This window comes from Phalacrocorax carbo, chromosome 8, assembly GCF_963921805.1.
Source record: "Phalacrocorax carbo chromosome 8, bPhaCar2.1, whole genome shotgun sequence".
Classification (NCBI taxonomy): domain Eukaryota; kingdom Metazoa; phylum Chordata; class Aves; order Suliformes; family Phalacrocoracidae; genus Phalacrocorax; species Phalacrocorax carbo.
In genome coordinates, this window is record NC_087520.1 from 29790279 (window position 1) to 29813206 (window position 22928).

Sequence of the window (22928 nt, forward strand, 5' to 3'; positions counted from 1 at the left end):
AACCTCAAAGAGGATCTGCAATAGACATGAAAACATTTCCAGAAATTAATGAGAAACATCCTTGAAGATAAATAATTGCATATAAGCCTGTTAATATAATTAAATCCTTCAGTGCAGGAAAGGTAAAATAGAGATTTATGCTTCTGCTTAAAAGCAAAACAAAAACCCAAAACACCCCCCAACACCCAAACCATATTTGAATTAATGGTAACCTGGTAACATTCTACTGCCACCTCCCCAGCACATGCTCGTACCAGGAACAACTTCATACCTCTCCAGGCACTAAAGCCAATGATATTTCTGCTGTACACAAATCCAGGAGGTTACCATGCCAGCTAGATTAACTAGTGATGTCCCCTTGATTGCACCAGCCATGTACTTTTATGCAAACTATGACTTAGAAAGCATGCAGCGTGTGGAATGAATCAATAGTTGAGTTAATTCTGCTCTCTCATTAATAGTTTTCAAATTTCTGTGTGAAGCAAAGCATAAGCACAGTCCTTTAGCAGCAGACAAAACACCACTGAAATTGATGCTGCCAGGGTAGAAGTATTTAAACTATAGTGCAGGCAGAACTTCATCTTTCTCCTTAAACTGGGGCCTTAAAGCAAGGCTTGTTCCTGGATTACACTTTTGAAAGCAGTGGTTACAGTAAACAAACTTATAGCTGTCTTGCTGTCAGCACTTGATGACCTCCTGTTGGAGATAAAGATGCTCCTGCAAAAAAGAGGCAGAATTAGTCTCTTCTGAGAAATGGAGGTGTAGGGAATCACCACTTCTAGATCTCATGTTACAAATTGCCTTTGCAACACTAAAGTCTCAAGACAAATACTATGTCACCTTAGTAAGGTCTAGTAGTTACCCTTCCACCTTCAGATCTCAAAATATCTCTGGGTATAGGATGGCTGCCTCTGTCCACCAAGAACTCTGTCAGTCTATCAAATACTGAAGACTTTCTATTATATGACTCTCAGCAATGATGTACACAATATTTTTATTTCAACCCCTCTTTCAAGAAGGTATTCTGCCAGGTATCAGAGCTCTCCTCTTTCTTGTGTAAGGGACTCAGGTCTGGAAAGAAAAATTTGCTGGGATTAATACTGCCTTCTTGTTTTTCTGAAGCTTTTGGTATTTTGTCATTATCTTTCATGTGTGATGATTTGAATATCACCATTCTGACAAACGTATCATTTCCCTTCTTACAAAAGTTACCATTACCCTTTTTACTTAGAACAGATCATCATTCTTACTTATATGCAACATTTCAACTGGCAGGTTATCTAAAAAGACAATCAAGGCTCCTTTTCCTACATTTTCTTGTCACTTGGTAACCTGTAATACTCAAGGGCTTCTCTTCCAGAACTTCTTTGTGTTACAGCTCCTCATTGACTTCTGGAAGGCTCGGGATTGGATTAAACTTCTTATATTGCTTCCTGTTACAATCTTAAAAGGTCTCTTTTTTGTCTTACATTACTTGTTTTCCATTCTTCATATTCTTATTTGTCATTTGCATTTCAGCAGCACTTGAAGGTCCCAATGAAACTGTAGACAATAGTTTGCACATTACAGCAATGAAATAGAGTGACTCTGCCCCAGGAGTTAAAAATTGAAAGAAACGAAGATAATTATCCTTTGAGGGAAGGATGAACAACATGTAAAATACAGAAACAAGACTTGTGCAAGCTTACAAGTAAGCCTCTGAAAGATATGGAAAGTGAGGCCAGATCTCTTAAAACTGAAAGGCTTCCTATCTCCTCTTTCTGATATGCTATTTTCCAGGGCATTTGTGCCCACCTGGTCTAATCAGTTATGCAAGGACAATCTATAAATGGCCTCTGCAGGCTCAAAAAATGTGTTTTTCCAACTGCCAAAGATGGAGTTGCAGTAGACCAAAAGCACTCTATCTAGAAAAATGATTGAAGGGAGTTAATAGGAACGTATGATCCCCATTTCCATACAGCAGCACACCAAGGTACTGAGTGGACTAAAATGACAGTCAAAGAAATTTTATATTAAATATTAAATCAAGAAAACACATGCTGTAAAGCACAGAACAACACTTCTAAGTAAAGATGAAATATTATTTTTCACAAAAATACATTTATTGCTGCATGTCTTATATCTTAAAAAAATCTCCAAGAACCTCAGCCTGGAGCATATAATGGTTTATGCAACAAATACTTGTGAAATGCCTACTTAAAAAGTTAAACCCCCTGGAGGGCTTGTGAATCTTTTAGTTGTAATGTACCCCTGGAGGATTTTATTTTGTATCCGCCTCGCCTGAAGTTAAAGAGTACTGTTTGAACATGTTTGCTTTACTTGAAGCTAAAATCTGGGTTACTTGGGGGAGGGCAGTGGAGAGTCTAATAAATCTTACAATATACTTCTTGGCAAGAAAACTACTTACTGGTGTCATGAAGAAACAACTTTACTGCTCTCTAAAGAAATACTGGTTTCAGAAGTTACTATTGTATTCAAGACACATGGAAGCTGCATTAAATCAAGTTGTGAAATATACTGGGGTTATACATGTTGCTTTTTTTTAAAAAAGTTAAATCCTGAAAGAGATCCTAAATATATAGATATTAAAAAAAAGAGGAAAGTTTTGAGGCTTCCATAAATTTTGAAGGGAAGAAGTTTAAAACTTCAGTGTTCCTCTCCTTAAATCACATTCCACAAGGAAACAGCTTGATTTTATGTGTATACTTTCACCATTCAAACTTCAGTGGGTTTTTTTTCAACTTTATTTTCACTGTTTAAAATTGTGTATATGTGTGCACAATAAGCATGAAGAGGAAGCACTCTTGCTCTGAAAATATCAGCTACTGTATATTTTCTTATTCATATTTGGGCAAGAGCCCTAACTGTTGGCTCACAACACTCCCAGTTACTTTCTTCCCCAAACACTGCATCCACGAATGGATCAGCTAATTAATCTAAACACAGTTAATTAAAGGCCACCAGCAGCAGAACTCTGCCAGTTGCCTATGCATCTGGATCTCTTCCCACAAGCTGCCCAGAGGAAAAAACTGGAAGGCCCAATCACTACAGAAAATCAACTGTAAAGAGAGTAAAGTGAATTTAGACCCCTTGAAAGAAAGCAGATCGAGTAGTCAATTTGTCCTCAGAACAGATTCAGCTCAGGCAAGAGCAAGGTTACGTTCTTCCATGCTGCCATGTTCAATTCCATACTTGAGGGACCATCAGAACAAAGGAAACAAGGTGAATTCGAAGTCCCAGAATTTCTATGCTTTCTGTTTGAAGATGCCTACGAGAATGTGAAGTGAGAGCAGGTGCCACAACTATTCTTCTCTGACATATTTGGGAGACACTTTAAAAAAATGTGTTTCCTAGGAAGTGGCAATTGTAGCTATATAGCTGGCTATGAAACCAGAGACTTCGAGTTCTCCTTCCTCACATTATTTATTCTGGCCTAAAGAAGTTAACTAAGTAAAATAAAGACAATAATTATTTAAAAAATTGTAAAAATCTGCATATGAGTTAGACTTTGATGCTTCCAGTCTATGTTTCTTAATTCCAAAATACACCTCCTTTCCCAAGCCTGGATATAGAAGACACTGCCTGAGCCTTTCACTAATTTTGGATTGTTAATCTTCTGAATGCAGAGTATATTGCCACTTCTAGACTAGAACTGGAACATATAGCTCCTGAGATATGCAGAATAATTTGCAAATGAGGATCCTTTTCCTCAACGTGACTGGATTCAAACTTATGTAAAAGAATATTTTCAACTTATTCATTTCATGCAGCAAAGATTCCTTAAGTGGGAAGAATGTTTCCCATTTTAGCCTGCTGTTTTGCTTTCTCCCTCAGCATTCCCATGGCACCATGTCCAGCAAAAAGGAGGTGGTAAGAAAAAAAACAAAAGGGGGGGGGGGGGGGAAGAAAAAAAATAGAGAAAACACTCAAAACCCCAATGCCTGCCTTTCAGTTTGTCCCATTGTTTCATGTGCCACAAAGGGCACTGAAGAGTTTCCACAAGCTTTCCAAAACATCTCACTTCCAATGCATGTGAGCTGTAAACCTCCTTACTGGCTACTGTAGAATGAAATTAAGCAAGTGGCATATTTTTAAAGCTTCAAAGTCCAAAGTGAAGTTTATCAGGAACTTCAATATAATAGTCTCAACTCTGCAAATTAGGATGAATATTTAATGTTATAATGCTACCACCACAAAAGGCCTACTTCTTTTGATAAAGACACTGATTTATCTCAAAGCACCCTGGGAAGGTGAGGCTGAAATATTGCTAGAGAAGCTGGCTTCGATCTAGGTTTCAAAAATGACAAAAATTATCAACCCTCCATTCTTAACTGCCTTACATTACTCTTCAAAGATAAAAGGGGGATTAAAAACATCACCAATTAAAGCAAGAAAATATCAGACATACTGGGTTTCAAACACAGTCCAATTTTATCTCCTAATTATTTAAAATGCAAGCTGCCAAGTGCACTATTATGACAAAAAAAATCTGATCCAACTTTGCAACAACAACAAAAAAATGTTTTTCTGAGGCTTAAACCACAGACTCATTTTGTAAACTTGGAAGCAGTTCCAGAGATAGTGCCATACATCTCAAAGGAAAAGATAAACTCTCACTCACATTTTTATATAACAAAAACAACAAGTATAAATGGATCAACAGTCTTCATGCAAAAAAATTTCAAAGCCTTCACAGTCAAAGCCACAAGACTTCAACAATGACTACTTCTTATCAGGGACATTTCCGCTAACATAAGTGCAAGTAAAATTCTTGGCAGAAGTGTCCTGACTCGTGTGTGTCGAGCAAGAAACCAAGCCAGTTCTCAAGGGCTCAGATCACTCGCTTGCTCCTTACAAGAAAGGAAAGCACTTGCCTGCTTCAGGAAGTGTCTTGTAGGACAAGGGTTTCGTGACCTTCTGAATCATCTCTGGTTTCCAAGAATTTTGTGTGGAAAGTGAAGCCAAATTTGAAAACTGAAGACTGAACAGTGAACTGAAGGCTTAAACACTGCATTTGAGAACAGGACACAGGCAAACACATTTGAAGAGGCAGGGAAATTTCATATTCTTACCCTCCACACATTTTTTTCAATGCTGCTGGAGGACAAGCTGGCTCAGCAAATCAGAAAGGGAAACAGTCTTTCAGTAACAGGCTGCTGTTTCAAATCCAGTCCAGTCTTATGGTGACTCAAAGTTATTATCCAATAGGTGGCCAATGTTAAATGAAATCGTGATTTCACTTCCAGTTTCTGTTAAGTAGATGTCTGCAACACAATGGGCAGTTTCACCAGATGGGCCAAGCTCTGGCTCTCCAAGCCATGACCGAGGCATGCTGGCAGCACAGAATGGTGGTTTACACCTGTTTTGTGGCAAAGAACTTAATTTACCAGTGCTGTTAAATATGAACCAGGAGCACACGCGTGTTTTTAAAAGAAAGATGAAGGGGAGAATTCTACATACATTACTTTTTCCGGATTAATTTCAGCAACAGCATATATATATAATCTAGCATGCTTACACTAGGTAAATTATTATTCATCAAATTAAACTTGATACATAATGCTTAAATTTTGTTCTAAGCTGTAAGCGAGGAGCTGTAGGACTTCGCCATCTGATACAGCTCTGCTATCATGGTTTACAGAGCAAATGACTAAGAGCTAGGAAATTTTACTGGATGAACCTCAGCAAAGCGCTTTGGGCTAGTTTCTCAACATTAGGACATCTGAGAGTATGGCTACATGGCAGGCATTCTATGGTAATAGCTTGTGTCAACACTTCCACTGGGGTAAATAAAGGCATAAGCTGCCTCAAATTACCTTGTATTTACCATGGAGTATAAGGGAATGCAGACAGGACTCCATGGAGCAGCAAGTTATTGGTGTGTCCACAGCCCTGCTTACCCAAAGACCATCTGCCCCAAAAATGCAACTAAACTCCCATATCAGCCTTCAAGGTACTTGATCCTAAGATGTCGACACCCTAGCCAGCCAAGCTAGATTTGCTGCACAGATAAGGTGGAATGAAGTAGGGTTTAACTCTTCCAGCACTCTGCCTGGTTGCCAATACATCCTCAGAGCAGAAAACCTATTCCAAGCTTCCACTGACATTTGGTTGTCCCTCTAAGCTTAAAGGGAAAAGCAAACCACCAACCGAAAGAACAGCCCCCAGGAGGAGTCAAATAATTAGCAACACGTGTTTTGGTACAGAAAGGTGCAGGGAACATGGCTTCCCCTTTCAGTGTACATGAAGGAAAAATCTTGGAAAAGCAGAGAACTAGACACTGTTTTTCCAGCAATATTTAGTCTAACTCAGCCCCCACATAAGTTAACTTTTGCACTGAAAGAAGTACACTGTGTAAACTTTTTAAGAGTTGGGGGTTTTTTTGCTTTATATCTAGTGTCTTCTCTAAAGATTATTCAAAAAAGCTGAAAAAGGGCAGTGTGTCCTCAAGTCACTCTACAATAACAAGTGTCTCCTGAGTCACAAGAGTTAGAATCACTCTGCTATTTCCACCTGTGTGTTATCGATGACACAATAGAAAACAGAATAAACCCTACAAGGTTACGACTGTGACACACTATATATACACACACTTATATACATTCAGGAAAAAGAAGGTAAATTTATAACAAGTATTTCAATAATTAGTGAGTGTTACAAAATAATATTTTTCCTTCTAAATGCATGGATAAAGAACCTTTTGCTAGTCTCTGAATTTGGCTTTCACAGCTACATCATCAAGCAACGTCCTACCCAATAAAAATATTTCTGCAGAATTTAATAACTGCATCTATAGCACCTTGTCTGAGATTCAAAAGCCTTGGAAATTAAAATATGGCAAGAGCAGAATTTATGACAACTCCATGAAGTAATGTCTATACATACATTCACTCTTAATGTCATGATTAATCTACTGCTAGGTCTATACTGTAATGACCTTATTTTTAAGTTACTGGTTCTCCCCCAAAACAATATCCACCCACAGAAGGCAAGCTATTGGCCCCTGTGCCTGCTGAGCTGTTTTCTGCCTACTAAAAGATGGCAACCAGAATAAGTCAACAATGCTCAGACATGTTAAAAGCTTCAAGCTCTTTGCAGCCCTCCCCATAAGCCATAAGCAAATGTGATATTGCAAAATGGCTTGTCATCACCCTCTTCCTGCCCTTCCCAACACATATATTCCTAGTGAAGGCATCTTTTCTCTCCAGTAGCACCTTTGAAATACTGAAACCTTACTGCTCTAGTATTTTACTTCTGCTCTATTATAGGAAATAGCAGGGGAAGAAGTCTGCTGTTACACAAACAATTCTATTTATGAATTGAAAATTACTTGCAGGGTTGGCATTTCCAATATATTTATTATTTCAAGGTTCATTAATCTTTATAATGGACAGAGCTTTGAGTTACAACTAACTGCTGTCAGCATAATCTGCTAAAGCTGTGCCTAAAGTAACAGCACTTCTGTGTTGAATGGTATAATGTACAAGATATTTACTGAAAGGCAGAGAAATCCCATAAATCTCAATTTTGCTGACGTAGATGAACATGATAGGGGGCACAGCTAAGACAGCTGATTCAAACTGGCCAAAGGGATATTCCGTATCGTGTAACGTCATGCCCAGTATGTTAACTGGGAGGAGCTGGCTGGGGGAGGGAGGCAGAAATCGCAGCTCAGGGACAGGGAGTGTTGGTCGGCGGGTGGTAAATGGTTGTATCATTTGCGTTTCTGGTTGTTTCCCTTTTTCCCTTTTCCTTTTTATTATATTATCACTATTTTTATTACTATAATCATAATCATTATTTTATTTTAATTATTACACTGTTCTTATCTCAACCCACAAGGTGGTTTTTTTTGCTTTTGCTCTTCCAATTCTCTCCCCCATCCCAGAGGGGTGGGGGGAGTAAGCGAGTGGCAGCGTGGTGTTTAGTTGCCGACTGAGGCTGAACCACAACAGTTGTTTTTGGATTCTATGTTTTCAGTAAAAGAAACTGAAATGGACTGAGTTCAATGGAAAATGGTCTTCAAAATTGAGTCCATTATGTACTTGAGAAAGTTAGAGATGCAAACTGTGCACTTTTAACAATTCGGAGAGAAAATAAAACCTGTATCATTTTCCAAGAATTATTCCACATTCAAACAGACCTCCATTCCTATGTCTTTATATCCAATTTTTCCTAAGTTCCTCCATTGCAATTCCTAATCATACTCCTTTCACAGTTCTCAATAAACTCTTTTTAAGCTTCAAACAGTATAGACTAAATTCTCATGCAGTCATTACTTCAGTAGTATTTACTAGTATGTTTACATATGAAAAATGATTACAATAGGTATTCCAGAATAGCTGCTGAGCAAACACTCTGTATCACAATAAAAGTCTGTATAAGTAAGCACATAAATTACTGATGAATAAAAGTAGTTCCATTCTTTCACTGTATATCAAGAGCTCTTATTATCAGTTTCCCTAAGTACACAAGCAAAAAGTATTTGCTTTTTCAGTCGTCTTAGTTCAACCACCTTTATAACTTCTATGAATTTCTTCAAGTTTGCCCAATATCTTTTTGGGGTTTCTCTGGGAACAAACGGATATTGCAGTGGTGGTAGAGAACCATATACTGCATACTGCTTGAACGATAAGATATCTACATGCATGCAGAATGCTGCCAGACTTGGATTGGCCTCAGCATCTATGCTGAAACATGCATAAGTTCACCACATGCTTTTACCCACAGATATAATAAGGCTAACAGAGGAATACTTGCAAATTCAATGAGGAATGAGAAACAGGGAAGAGTAACAATACCATAGGTCTATGCTAGCTTCTGAAGAAGTTATGTCCTCTGCAATGCTCCAAAAGGAACAGCAAGTGACAACACAGCTGGGGTTGTACCCTGAACTCCCTGAAGTTTCTTACTGATTTTCAATAAATTCCTAATGGTGGTTCAAAAAGTCAGCAAAAGGAAAGAGGATTTCTCTAAAGGTCACATTTAAATGCTTCTAAACAAGTGATTATTTTCAATTGCAATCTCTTTGGTATCAACTGGAACTTTGCCTGGGAAAATGGTTTCAGGACTCTGCCCACTGGTTTGTTTGTACAGTGGTACAGGAAATATGTAAATAGATTAAGTTTACGACAAACTGCCAAGCGTTTGAGAACCCTGTATACCGTTTCTGCAATATTCTCTGCTCCACAATTATGACTGCCAGAGCTTAACTCTACAGAAGTCAGCACTAAAATCCCCTCTGAAAACAGACACCATGCAGTGTCTGATGGGCTTGCTTGCCATAATCTCAGGACCATCACATGTGTTCACACATTATCAGCCTTTGCTCAAAACGAAGCCAGTCTGAAATTACATGAAGTGCCACACACCAGGCTACAGATACAATGGGAGACAGCCCAGGAGAAAGCATGTTCAATGCCTAGCTTATTTGTTCTGTTCACATTTGTGAAATAATTTCTCTCTGCCATTCAAAAATTATGTCTTCTGACAGGAATTCAAATGTTGAGCCCTAACCTCCCACTCTGTGCTTAACAGATATGAGCAGACATCTCTTTTACCCAAAGTGAAAGTTGTTATTGCAATTGCATTTAGGCCCAAAGGAAAAAAAAATCAGCTCACTACAGGATCTAATTCTTACTGTTCATCATTCTTAAAGTTCTCCAAAACCAAGGAACCAAAGATATTTATTATTCAGTTTAAACCTTTTCCCATCTATCAATGAGTTTCATTTGGTTGAGCAATGAAATACAACAAGCCATCAAAGCTGGAACAAAGAAACAAACAAATAAAAGCTCTGGAAAAGATAACGTGATAGGACGTTTACTTTCTTCTCTGTAAGGGCACACAAACTTGAGTTTTCACTTTGAGATAATTTATGAGAGAAACATTATTTTTCATAGTGGATTAACACTTTACATTTGCAGCTCCACTAGGACCAGTCAAGTTGTCTTTATTTGCCAGAATATTCAGAGTTTGCCCAGTAAAAGAAGGGATCTGACTCTAGCAGAAAGAAATATTTTCTAAAATAAAGATGCGCTGAAAACTTACACTACTTACACTACTTACACAGCACAGCTTTCAAGCCACATGGGTAAATTTTAACATTTATAACCCTGCTAACTAGAGACAGGTTCAAACCAAAACCGCAAATATGGAGAAAGTCTGAACCTGGATCAGACTTTTATAGCTCACACCCCAACTCTTCTCTTAACAATGGCTGGAAAAATGCTTTTCAAAACTCCTACAATATTTGTTCCATACACAGGAAATGAGTTTAATAGTATATCCTCAGAGATTAGCTTCATTTAGCTGTCCAAGCCTTTAATTCAAAGTCTGGAGATAGTATTACTTCAGCTGTTACACAGAAACATACATATGTCCTGATGGGATGCCTCCCTTGCTCACATGGTCATTCACCTTAATCCCTGTTAACTTTATAGGACGCTATACTGCACATATCTTTGGCTGTAAAAGAAGTCCTTTATACATGTTTCTTGGTCTTCCTCTATTTACAGTATGAAAGTGGTGAAGATAAATATACTGCTGAAGTATGGGAATAGGGAAGTTGGATAAAAAGCATTACATTCTTACAGAGGAATTCTGCATTTCTAGACAACGTAAAGCAGCTCTCAAGGATGAGTTTACTGTTTTTCTGCTTCAGCATAGTGGGCTGTGTTACGACCCTATAATCCACTGCAAGCAAGGCAGCAGCTGAGAGCTGCACTGCCCCTGGAGCTGTCTGAGAGATGACTATGATTCACTGAATCACAGCTTCCTTTCCAATTTCCCCACTGCTTCAGGGAAGGCAGCAAGCACTGCCTCTGCACTATCCTCTTCCCAAAACAATTCTGCTCCTGAGCTGGGCTATGCTCCACTGTATTTCCACTCACAACAGGCAAGTAAGGAAGTAGGAGATGTGAGGAGAAATTCTTTAAGCTCCAAAAATACATATAGGATACACATGGCTTTTGTTAGCAATCTGTACAGTGGGTATGGTATGGTTAGGCAGTATGTATGGTACATACTTGCCTCAAATGTTATAGTATGGTGTGCTAGCTAATGCAGGATGGCAAAAGGATTCTTGATGCTCCACACCCAGATGTACACCCTGCTAGTTAGACCACCATGTGGCTTTGTTCTCCACCAAGATTTAGTTTCTGAACAATGTAGCATGTAAATCAAGCTAAAGCAAAGGCAAGAGCTGTTAAAATAGAAGTATCTAACACATAGTGTTGAGACCTGAGGAACTGGGAGGGAAAGAAAGGACAGGGCAACTGCTGAGAAAGTGTAATCTGTTGGCAGTAGGTGGCAAAGAAAAATTCAAATCTCCAAAGGGAGAGGAAAAAAACCCAACAACAAATGCCTATATCTAACACACAGACTAAAGTACAATGATTCCAGACTGACCAAATGCTCCAAAACTACATAGCCGCTAGATTGAAACAATCCTTACAATTCAATATCCAAAGGAATCATCCTTAAATACATAGACATGGGTTGTGAGAGGCCATTAAATCCTCTTTAGACAGGCAGAATTTGTCTGCATTCTCTTCATATTTATAAGGAGGCTGGAGCAGGGAAGCTACAGGCCGGGATGCGCCTGGCTGCATACAGCTGTAGGGGTGTGCTCACTACTGCCAGGCTAACAGGACAGTAAGTGTCTCTTCAGCACCACACATTTTTCTGTGCTCTCTATTGTTTAAAAGAACAAATTACATTTGCAGCAGAGAATCCAGTGGCAACAACTAAAAAGCTTGGGAGTATCCATCACTAACCATCAGTCACCGCTTCTAAACATGACCATGGGCGATACATCGCTGCCAGCACCACAGGGAGGTGGGAAGAGGTGTTAATTAACCTGTAAACATGCTCCACTTTGTGCTTTGTGCCCACCAGAATAGGAGGCTTAGTTCACCCTCATTATAGCGCGCTCCATTACGAAGACAGTGCAAACAAAAGCCTACTGCTTTGACTCACCACTCCAGTTCACTGTAAACATTTTGACATGCATTTCACTCCTGTATAAACTCCGCTGCTCCAAAGAATAACCTTCAAGTGAGGGTCATTTCATTATTCAAGCAAACACCAGAAAAAAATCTCATCTCCCTAGAAAGCTTCAAGTCTAGTTGGTGCTCATCTTCAGTACAATTTCTAACAAACGTTTTCCTTTGCCCTTTACATATGTCTGTGTAGTCCATTTCATCTAGTCACAGTGGTAGAAGTCTGGCATTCTCCTCATCCTATATTATTTACCTATTATGATTTATACATATGCTAGCCATATGCCCTATCACTACATTCCTACTAATCTTGCACTGAATTTATGTGCATTACCAAAAGCAAGGTAGAGCAATAAGCAAGAAGTCTACATCACTTGAATGCACGTGTCCTTGGACAGGCCTCCACAAGGAGTGGAAATTCAGCTCACAAATTAAAGACACGTCCCTTCCACCACCTTCTAACCTTGTCCAAACTCTTGCTCGGATGAGGGGGAAGAAAAACGTCTTTTTTCTCCATGTGTTAAAACTGCTTTGATTAATACAAACTTCTTAGAATGAGACGTCTTGGGCCACTGGATTGTGATGAGAGCTGGACAGTTCAGAAAGGCCCCTTTCCAAAAGGATTTCAGGAAGATTACTGTAGAGCAAAAGAAGAAACAATGTAAGAGGGTTTTTTTTTGTTTTTTTTTTTTTTGCAAAGGGGTATTATATAAACTCCAAGGGGAATTCAAACATTCTTTTCCATTCTTATTTTCTCACTTTGCTCAGGGAAGTAGGTAATAAATACCTGGCTTATTCATAAAAACATATCAAGGAATTAAGTGTACAGATGGCATTGAAGCTCTTCCTGAACTTTAAATATTTTTCTGTCTACCTCAACAGCCTAGGTAGGTAAAAGGATAAAACCTATCCCCACTTCCCTGATGGGGAAGTGGGAAAAAGTGGATAAAACTGGTAGTTTCGAAGAGAAGACAAACGAGACTAAATGAGTGGCAAGTGGTCAGCTATCTTTGGTCTCTGAAGATTCACATTTGAGCAACTTGAGAAAGGATATACAGCTAAAGCTAGGGTCTAGACTAGAATCCTGTATCTCATTCTTAAGCCATAAATTCAGAGTTTCAAAGACCAGATAGCACCACAGCAATGGCTATCCATGTCTGACCACACACAGCCCAAACACCTCCCAACTTCACATCCAAGCCCACAGACCAGCCTTGTAATCTCAGATGATTTCAAAGCCTACCTACCTTGTGATTCAGAGTGCTTAAGAAAGCTGTTTTTAACGTATTACCCTATCTCCTTAGGTACAGCAGGACTGACATCCTACCCATGGAAATCCCAACCACTAAGCAGAGACCCAAGGGTCTCCGCTAGTCAGCCCAGTTAGCAAAGGCACACCCTGTTACCAGAGATGCAAGGACTGCGTGGTAAGACTGTGAACCAGTGAGAGCTTTAGCTTAGGAGGGATCTTTCTCCCATATATACCCCTACATAGAATATGGTCTAGCACCACTTGTTTATGTATAAATTGAAAAAGTGCTGCACAAAATAAAGATACAAACAAAAATTATTTTATGATTGAAGAAAAAAGGATTAAGGGCACAGCCCAGATAACCCATCTGTACCGCCTGTACTTCTGATATGCCCATTCTCACCACTTCCCCTTAGTCAAGAATTTCTTTTTTCATCCCATGCACGTGCATCCTACATTCATTTCTTTGACTGTTTCCCCAATACCAAATGAACCCTAATTTTGCCCTTTGCATCCTTTAACAAGCCTGTTTACATAAGCGGAAGAAACACTCCATCCTCTGCCTACTTGCTTTTTTCAGGCCTCCTTTCAGAAGAAAGGTCTAGCCTTTCCTCTAACCAGCCGCCCCCTCACCTTCTTTCTTAAGAGCGCATTTTCACCGAGTCTGACAGGACTGCATTTTGCTCATTCCTGTTTGATACATTTATTGTGAGACAGGATCATATGAGACTGAAGGCCCAGAAAACTCCATGCTGTGTACCTTGCATAAAACGTACTTTCTCTTACACTGAAAAAAGCTTACATGACATATATTTTTTTATAAATATATACCTATGGAATTTTGAAAGTAGGCAAAAAACATTATACTATCATAAGGTGGCAAGGAATACAAAGGAAGAAGAAACCCACAGTGAACAGAATCCTTTTTTATGAAAAACAAAACCATGCGTAACACAAACTCCTTCATGAATGCTCTTTGTAATTCCAGTGACAGGAATTCACCGTTCTGCTGATGCTACTGAAAAAGTCACCCAAGAAGGCTCATTTTAAAATAAAATTTTACAAGGAGAGGAAATTGGGATTTGTAAAAGAACATTTTCTTCTACATAATCACAGCATTGTTACTGTGGTGGTATGAAGTCCACTCGGTCTCTTTAATTGATTTAATGATGAAGACATAACATTTTTGGATAACTGCCACAAAGACATCCAGTTAAGAGAAAAATCTTAATTTCTAGTTACCCCCAAGAAAACCCAGACATTTTTTAATACAAACAAACATGAGATTCCTGCAGTAACCCTGTGTTTCTAATATTGCTATTAATTTTTAATACTACATTCAGATTCTATTCACTTCAGTCACTGAGGAATTCTTAAGTATTTACAATCATCAGTCAAAACAAGGAACCTTTTTAGCTCTTAGCCCTTAGAATCATGAGGTATAAACTGTCAACTACCATACAGAAGATATTTTTAAAATGAAGAGTGCATTTCCCAGAATAATGATGCTCTAATGCCAAACAGCAGCTCAGTTATTTTGTGCTAAGAAACCAAAGCCCTTCTTACACAATTTCAAAGCAGCAGCTGTGACTTTGAAACTAAGAATTCATCCTGACCACCTGCTTTAAAACTAGCCAAAATAAATGTGGTTGGATGGTTCCTGTCGATAACCATCGGATGGCAGGGTAGCACAGGTTGTTTGCTGTTAGGGCTTAGGTCCTGGAGACCATGAACTTCTCCAGGATCTCATCTGGATGAGGACTTTGGAATCAAGCTGCATCTGAAAGTTGGATTCATAATTAAGTGCTAGATTTCAGGACTGTTACTCATGAGGAGCAAAACTTCATTGCACAGCTGAGTTATATTGTTCACGGCCTGCCATTCACAGTATGATGTTTTATTCCCACAGCAGACTCAATCACTCAGCAAACAAAGTATTACAGTCTAGCCTGTAAGATATTGTTGTCTTAGAAGAGAGGGTTTGGTTTATTTTTAATACACTCAAAAAGATCCATAATAGTAATAACAGTAAACTACAAATGATGACTTTAAAACTTCAAACTAGGTTCACTTTTCTAGCCTTAATGAATGCATAAACACTGCAAAAGCCAGTGCCCACCAATGCAACTTAGTGGAGCACGAGATCTTCCCAGATTCACAGCCATAGCTAACATAGCATAGAGCACCTCAGGAGATATTTCAAGGCCTAATCCTGCTCTCAGAAAAGTTAGTGGACTTCGACAGTAAAATAATTTGGCCTACTAAGACTCAGTCATTTCTAATTCTCAGCATTAAAGAGAAAGTATATTTTGCATCAACATGAAAATAAACGCCTTTAGAAAACTATACTACAGAAGAAAGAGAAACCTTTAATATTTAAAAACATAAAGATTTATTCCTAAAAGTTTATTTTAATATAACTGCTAAATAAGGGGGAAGGGAGGGGGAATCAGGTCACTGATAAGCGGCCTAGGTTGTTTCCACTTTCTACTCGTTTTTGCCTTGCTTTCCCCCTTTGCACACCCCTTGTGCAGAGGCACATTTCAGGCAAAGTAACCAACTCTAACACTAGCACTGCCAAGGTGGAAATATGCTCTTCTCTTTATGGCCAAAGGACCCACACCTTGATCTTCAAGGAAAAGCCTCTGGATGGTGCAACTCGAAAGGCTGCTGCAAATTTATTTCATCTTTCTCTCCTCCCCATAAATTACTCCTCCTTGTTATGTCCGTTCTTGCTCTTAAAAAAAAAAAACCAACAATCACATCAGGTTAAGATGAAAACTGCCCACATGACAAGTTTGTGTTTACAAGCTTAAGAGCAAGTTTCACTTGAACACAGGTCAATCCCACTTTAAGAAAACATCATATACCAAAAAAAAAAAAAAATCACACATGGTTAGAATACATCGTGAGCAGAGAGGAATTGTGGACTCAGTCTGTGAGGCACTGAGCCAGTCTGAGAAGCCCTTTGAAGTTAGAAAAACATCCTCTGGTCAGAGCACATTTGTGAAACCGTGGGACAGGCGCTTTAAACAACATTCACTCCGAGATCACCTGCGGTGTGCCAGTGGATTGGCGCCTGTATAACTTCAACAACGTAACCCTTTATATTCCACAAAGATCCCTCACTCCAAAATCTGTCCTATCAATAGCACACAGTCAAAAAATCTGCATGACAAAACCTGCATCATTTCACACACTGTACCACACAGGCAGGCGGTTCCAACAGGCATGTGAAGTTTTGGTAGACCCTGCTGTATGCAGAACTTGGTCAACGGAAGAAAGGGCACTTTACCTGGACAAAGCAGCACTGATACAGAGGCAGGCATCACCCTGCAAGAAGGGCCACTGCAAACAAGTGTTGCGTAACACTTACAATATAGTTTGGTGTGCAGCCGGGTATGACACAAAGTACTCACTGTTTATCACCATCATCATGAGAAGAAAGATTTTTGGCTTTGGATGGCTAAGTCCAGGTAACACACATTTCCCCCCTCCCCCACCATTTACAGACAGATGAGACCAAACATTAGAAGACTGCTTTTTCAGCTGAGTTACCTCCCTCCACCCAGTTCTGATGTCAGCTACTAGCACCCAGCCCACTGGAATCAGTGAGCTGTGCCAACACAATTTAAAGCCAAACCCTACCCCTGATCTGGCCTGTCTCTCTCAGACTGGCACGCCTCTCAGAAGAGAGTCTCTGTACGTATTTCTAACTGAAGGCAAAACTGGTTATCCATTCCTAATGCTACTGGATATTGGAACTGATACGCAGTAACAGCAGATTTTGAATAGACCCCATGACCATTGAGAGTGTGGAAGGAGGAAGCCTCACTCTGTCTTTGGGTAGGGCTCCTGCTGATATTAGGAGACACTCTGACTGTACAGCAGGCCAGGACTCTTTCGTTGCTTAAAACATATCCCTAAAGGCATGACATTAGCATTTTTCTTGTCTAACCATTCTGTTTTTCTGATTTGACAAGCTTTCCTATCTTCCCCAGTGGTGGTGAAATTCTCCTTTTTGAGGAGACCAGGGCTGCTGGTGTTGCCATCAGAAACACAAATGAGGGGCGGGCAGATTACTGTTGCAGAGCTAGTAAGGGACCTCACAGCCTTTTTGCTACTCTCACAGGACATTACTCATTGTCTGTTATTAATTTACTGGCAAATCTAGGGGGCTTCCCACAGCAGTATCTTTGTTTTCTGTCTTTCCAAAATGGGGAAAATCAGAGGTTGCCACAGATTACGGGTAAATTGTTTTAGCACAGGTTTGTTCTGTGTTCAAACAGCACATGTATGTTCACTGACTAAGCATGGGCAACACCTGCATGCTGCAGTCTAGCTAGTCCTTCCTGGATAACAGCAAATGTCCGACGACATTGAACTACTTCAACATGCCCTACTTTTGACTTTAATCACACAATTCTCACAAAAATATATTTCATTAATTTTTTTTTTCTAAATTCCATTTTTAAAAAAATCAAACAGCACATCTGGAAGAGAGTGCCATGGTAAGGTGATGACCAAATTCCCATGAAGTCTATGTAGCATCAATGAATAAAATACTTCCTTTGCAAATGCTGGGGTTGTTTTTCTTTCTTTTCTGTTAACATCACCATGTTTTAATCCAAGAGTGACTGCCTTTCAGAGAAAATACCTGTACAATAGCTTAGACAGGAAGAGATCTCGTTTACTTCTTTATGCTGTGCATTAGTCCAGAGTTAAAGACTTTGTGTGCTTCCTATTGGTCATAAATAAAAAATTAAAATCAGCCTTAGAGTAGATGGAAAAGAAAGAAAGGAAAAAAAAAGAATGAAATTGTGATGCAATATTTTAACAAACCAACTAATTAGATAAAAAACACCTTCACGCAATTAAAATGTGGTATTTTAATGGGTATTAAGCAGTGCTGTGGGAATAGCCTCTCTCAAAGCATGCTTTTTAAACTTATCTGCAAAATTACATTGCAAATTACAAATGGGAATTTAAGTGGCAGTACAACTGGGAAAAACTTTTGTGAACCTGTCATAAAATGATCAGCTAAACTGCATCTGCAGGGGAAAATACATTACCATTTTACCAGCAAAGTAGCTGCTAGACAAAAAAAAAAAACTATTGGTCTCACCACTTGAACCTTCCCCCATCTTCTGCTGATGTGGCAGAGAACCCAACACAAAACCACTGAAAGCAATGAGAAGTTTCCCCTCTATTACAGCAGGGCTTTCAGATCAAAACATAACAGGGAAAAATTGCAGAATTTTTCAAGATGATAAAAGCAGACTTACCTAACTGCACTGAGTTAGTTAAAAATATACCTTTAAAAGTAATTTTTTATGGTATTCTGAAAAATTCCTTTTACATGCATATCCACATCTGGAACAAGACCCTGCACATAAGCTTTGCATAAATAAAAATGTCTTTAACTGAGATAACCTATGAAGTTTGTCCTGAAAATAAAAGTAAATATTCAGGATGGCTAAATGAGGCACACTTTTTCCATGGGAAAATATCAAAGTATTATTTATTTTTCTGTAAGTACTTGTTTTGAAAAGCCTTGCCTCCCCACCTGGGCTTCAGCTAAAAGCCACAACCTACATTTAAACAGTGTGTACGCTTTAGAAAACTATCAACCATCTTTTTTTAAAGCAGAAGCATATGAAATTATTTGATCCACTTTTCATATAGAAAGTCTAGAGCTGACCATAAAGAAATAGGCAGGCTCCCAGTATAAACTTACCAGGATTACATCAAAGACCTTCCTCTAGGATCAGAAGATTGATTTCTTCAATGCTTTTTAGAATTTCTTCCAGGATATTTTGGGTTATTGCCTTAGACCTTTGCTCAGCTGGAATGACAGATATTCTGTTTGCTAGACTATGATGTTCTCTCTTTATAGGGGAATGAGTGTCTGTAGTTGATACAGACGTATGTTATGTGAACGCAAAAAGAACTTGGAAAGTTCACAAGCAAAATTATTATTTATTGTTTCAGAAAGAGTAGTTTATTACAGAAACACTGATACAGACTTAACCACAGCATCTTATGCAATACAGAGGCTGCTTGTTATTCTGTGAGCTCAGGACTGGGGCACTCTATCCTCAGGGAAGATTCACGCTCCTCCAAACAGGCATTTGTTCTTGATACGCTTTTAATATAAGGCTTAGCTCTACAGCTACTACCTTCTTTACCTAGCTCTCTTGAAACTAACTGTCCTGGAATTATAAAAGATTTTTAAGATAGGACAACAAGAAACGGCTTAGTCCTTACTTACCACTATAAAATCTTTGGGGAATCAGACAGCAAACTGTCTCCAAGGGCAATGTGACACACTACCCACCATTCTCCTTCCTCCTCCAAGACAAATCTGTCACCTCCATACCACTTATCATTCACATCAGAGTATGGATCAAAAGATCCGAGGCTGCTCCCAAATCCCATTTCTCCTGCAAGAGAGTACTTTGTTCTGTCACTTCCCTACTGAGTCTATCCCCTTATTTTATGCCTCACAGAGCATGCGTGGCTGCACCCCAAGATCAAACACCCATGCATGATTTTATTTCACAGATCTTGAATCACAATGTTATACTTTAATAGCAACCTCAATATACTTAAACCTTTTAACGCTGCCACAGTGATGCCCCCAAATGCATTAAATTCCACCCTAATTGCAAAACAAAGTATTTCTCTCGATGGACGGTGCATAGACTGTTCTGACCACATGCCAGTCCATCTCTGAGCTAAAGCAACATACACTGCCTGCATTTGTTAGGTCTGAAGCCCAAGTATACATGGCTGAAAATTACAGGCACCTTGAAAGTTCTCTGCTGCAAATTTTGCTTAAAACACAACTGATCTCCTCCCACATTTTAACAGGGATTTAAAAAAACACATTCTCAAGGGATTCTCACTGCAAATGATATAAAGGACCCGTGCCACCGAGCCTGCATTTAAATCCAAATCCATTACAAGCGAAAACAAGACTGGTAGATGGCACTTTTCAAGGTATAAGTAAGACACCCCTTCACAGTCAGCTCAATGAGTTTCCACTGAATTTTCAGACCGAGAAGGGTTATTGGAAAAAGTTATCAAACTCAGAGCTTTGACAAAAAGCAAAAAAACTGCTTGCCTGATAACTCTTGTGAACAAGTTTTATTAACAACAGCTTCAGATTTAAGGAACAACTCTTTCTCATGTACCTTTGGCAGGGACCTTGGTTTGAAGCAGGGAACCACAGTATCCTCCGTTATCCCTGCCAAGGAGTTAGTGTGGTGGCATCTTTTAGGTGTATTTTTACAGGGCTCTTCTTAGCCACTGATGGTGTTTCAGTCTCCTGTGGCCAAAATCTGGTCTTCTGAGGAGCAAAAGGATTTACTCCAGCAAAAGTTTTATAGACTAAAACAATAGGATCATTTATTGCTCTATAACATACAATGGGCCACACCACACAAACAAAATCAGTGGTACTCAATTTCACAGTTATTATAGGACCTCCCAACACGAGACTGCAGCATTCCCTTCCTCAAACAATTAGATTCTGTATGTCTAAACCAGAAGTATTTCTCACATATGATGGGCATATACCAGGTCATGTGAGATGCACACATATATGTATGTAGGAGTCTGGCCGAACACTTACTTGCAGATGTAAGTCTATTTGAGTGACAACTCTCATGACAAGGCGAAGGACTGGTCCTTATTAAACAGTGGACATGCAGTTACGTGACAGCAGTCTGTTTGCAAGACACTAACTATAGAGGATTTTCCAACTCGAAAACAGATGTCTCACACATTCACAAGTGTCATCTCTATTCTGCAGATTACAAGAAAAAAATATATGCCATATTGCTCTGATGACAATAAATCCAGAAGTTTACAAAATGCAAATGCACTGTACAGCTGTACCCCTTGCGGAGAGACCAGGACAGCAATAGCTGGACCTCCACAAGTCATTTCCCCTCTCTCTTAGATTACGCTGTAGTAAAAGTATCTGTGCCAGCACAGCCCTTTCACCACAGCTAACACCACTGGCGTTCCACCACTGCAAGACAAATGTCATGAGATATTCCAACACAAACACACTTTGCTGGCTCAGAAATCAGACACAATGAAGATTTTGCATTTGGAACTTGGTTAATAATTCTTGAATGGAATACAGTCCAACTCAGTCTCCCATGGCTATAGTTACTCTGTAGGAGTAAATACAAGCTCAGTTTTGCTGCCAATGTTGGCAGATATGACTAAATAAATTCACAGAGAAAGTCTATTCGACCATTTCTTCACATTAATTTTTTGAACTAAAACTATACCTCATTTTCCATGAAAAATATCTATAAATATCACATAGTCTGAAAACTCCCGAGTATTCAGAAAAACTAGTATATTAACTAGAAAAGTGGTTTAGTTACAAAAGAACACTTCAAGTATTTTGTGCATTTCAACATCTACCCTTTACTTTCCAACCAGGTTTTGGTGCTGACATTCATGAAGCAAAATCCATCCACAAGGATTTCTATAAAGGCCAACATCTGCAGCACAGGGAGTAATGTTCCATTTTGATTGAAATATCATCACTGAACAATTATTTCCCCAGCTTTGGAAAAACTCTTACAAAGTTTCAATACTCAAGAGACTTCTCTTTTCTCTGTTCATGACCCAATTCAAAAGAAACCATTCCAGTCAACTAAGATCTTCTTCTGTAGGGTGCCTACAAATAGCCACTTGCCAAGCTCCTCCTGGGTCTTATTATAGATCACAAAATACAGAAAACCCTTCTGCTAATGAATGCTGCTGTAAAGAACATTCCCATATGTCAACAATCATGCTACAAATTTCCCATTTTGTTTATAACCAAAGTTTTAGTGTAAAGCCTGGACTATGTTATTTACATTTAAGTCATTAAAGAATATAACATACTGTTGTTACTTTTCATCCCAACTTACAGCAGAAAACATACTCCATAGAATGGTTTGGGTTGGAAGGGACCTTAAAGATTATCTAGGTCCAACGCCCTTGCCATGGGCAGGGACGCCTTCCACTAGACCAGGTTGCTCAAAGCCCCATCCAGCCTGGCCTTGAACGCTTCCAGGGATGGGGCATCCACAGCTTCTCTGGGCACCTGTTCCGGTGCCTCACCACTCTCACAGCAAAGAATGTCTTCCTTATATCTAATCTAAATCTATTCTCTTTCAGTTTAAACCCATTACCTCTTGTCCTATCACTACATGCCCTTGTAAAAAGCTTTCTTGCAGGCCTGTTTCATGTATTAGGAGCAGGCTATAAGGTCTCCCTGCAGCCTTCTCTTCTCCAGGCTGAACAACCCCAACTCTCTCAGCCTGTCTTCACAGGAGAGGTGCTCCAGCCCTCTGAGCATCTTTGTGGCCCTCCTCTGGACTCGCTTCAACAGGTTCATGTCCTGTTCTTATGTTGGGGGCCCCAGAGCTGAATGCCATACTCCAGGTGAGGTCTCACGAGAGCGGAATAGAGGGGGAGAATCACCTCCCTTGACCTGCTGGCCATGCTTCTTTTGATGCAGCCCAGTATACAGTTGGCTTTCTCAGCTACAAGCACACATTGCTGGGTCACGTTGAGCTTCTTATCAACCAACACTCCATAACCAAGGCCTTCTCATTCAGAATTGTTTCACTAAGCCAAGAGGGACTATCAGTAGCCTAAGA

General features: G+C 39.4%; 1 protein-coding gene across 2 annotated transcripts in view; it reads right to left on the reverse strand.

Annotated features, from left to right (window-relative positions):
* NKD1 (NKD inhibitor of WNT signaling pathway 1) overlaps positions 1-22928 on the reverse strand; it is a 112202-nt gene that overhangs the window by 83161 nt on the left and 6113 nt on the right. Inside the window, exon 2 of one of the 2 annotated variants that reach the window (XM_064459413.1) lies at positions 12466-12639. The exons of the other annotated variant lie outside the window; for it this stretch is intronic. Within the exon in view, the coding sequence (XP_064315483.1) occupies positions 12466-12519 (54 nt within the window). The 5' untranslated portion in view covers positions 12520-12639. The remainder of the gene's footprint in view (positions 1-12465; positions 12640-22928) is intronic. 2 annotated transcript variants of the gene reach the window in all.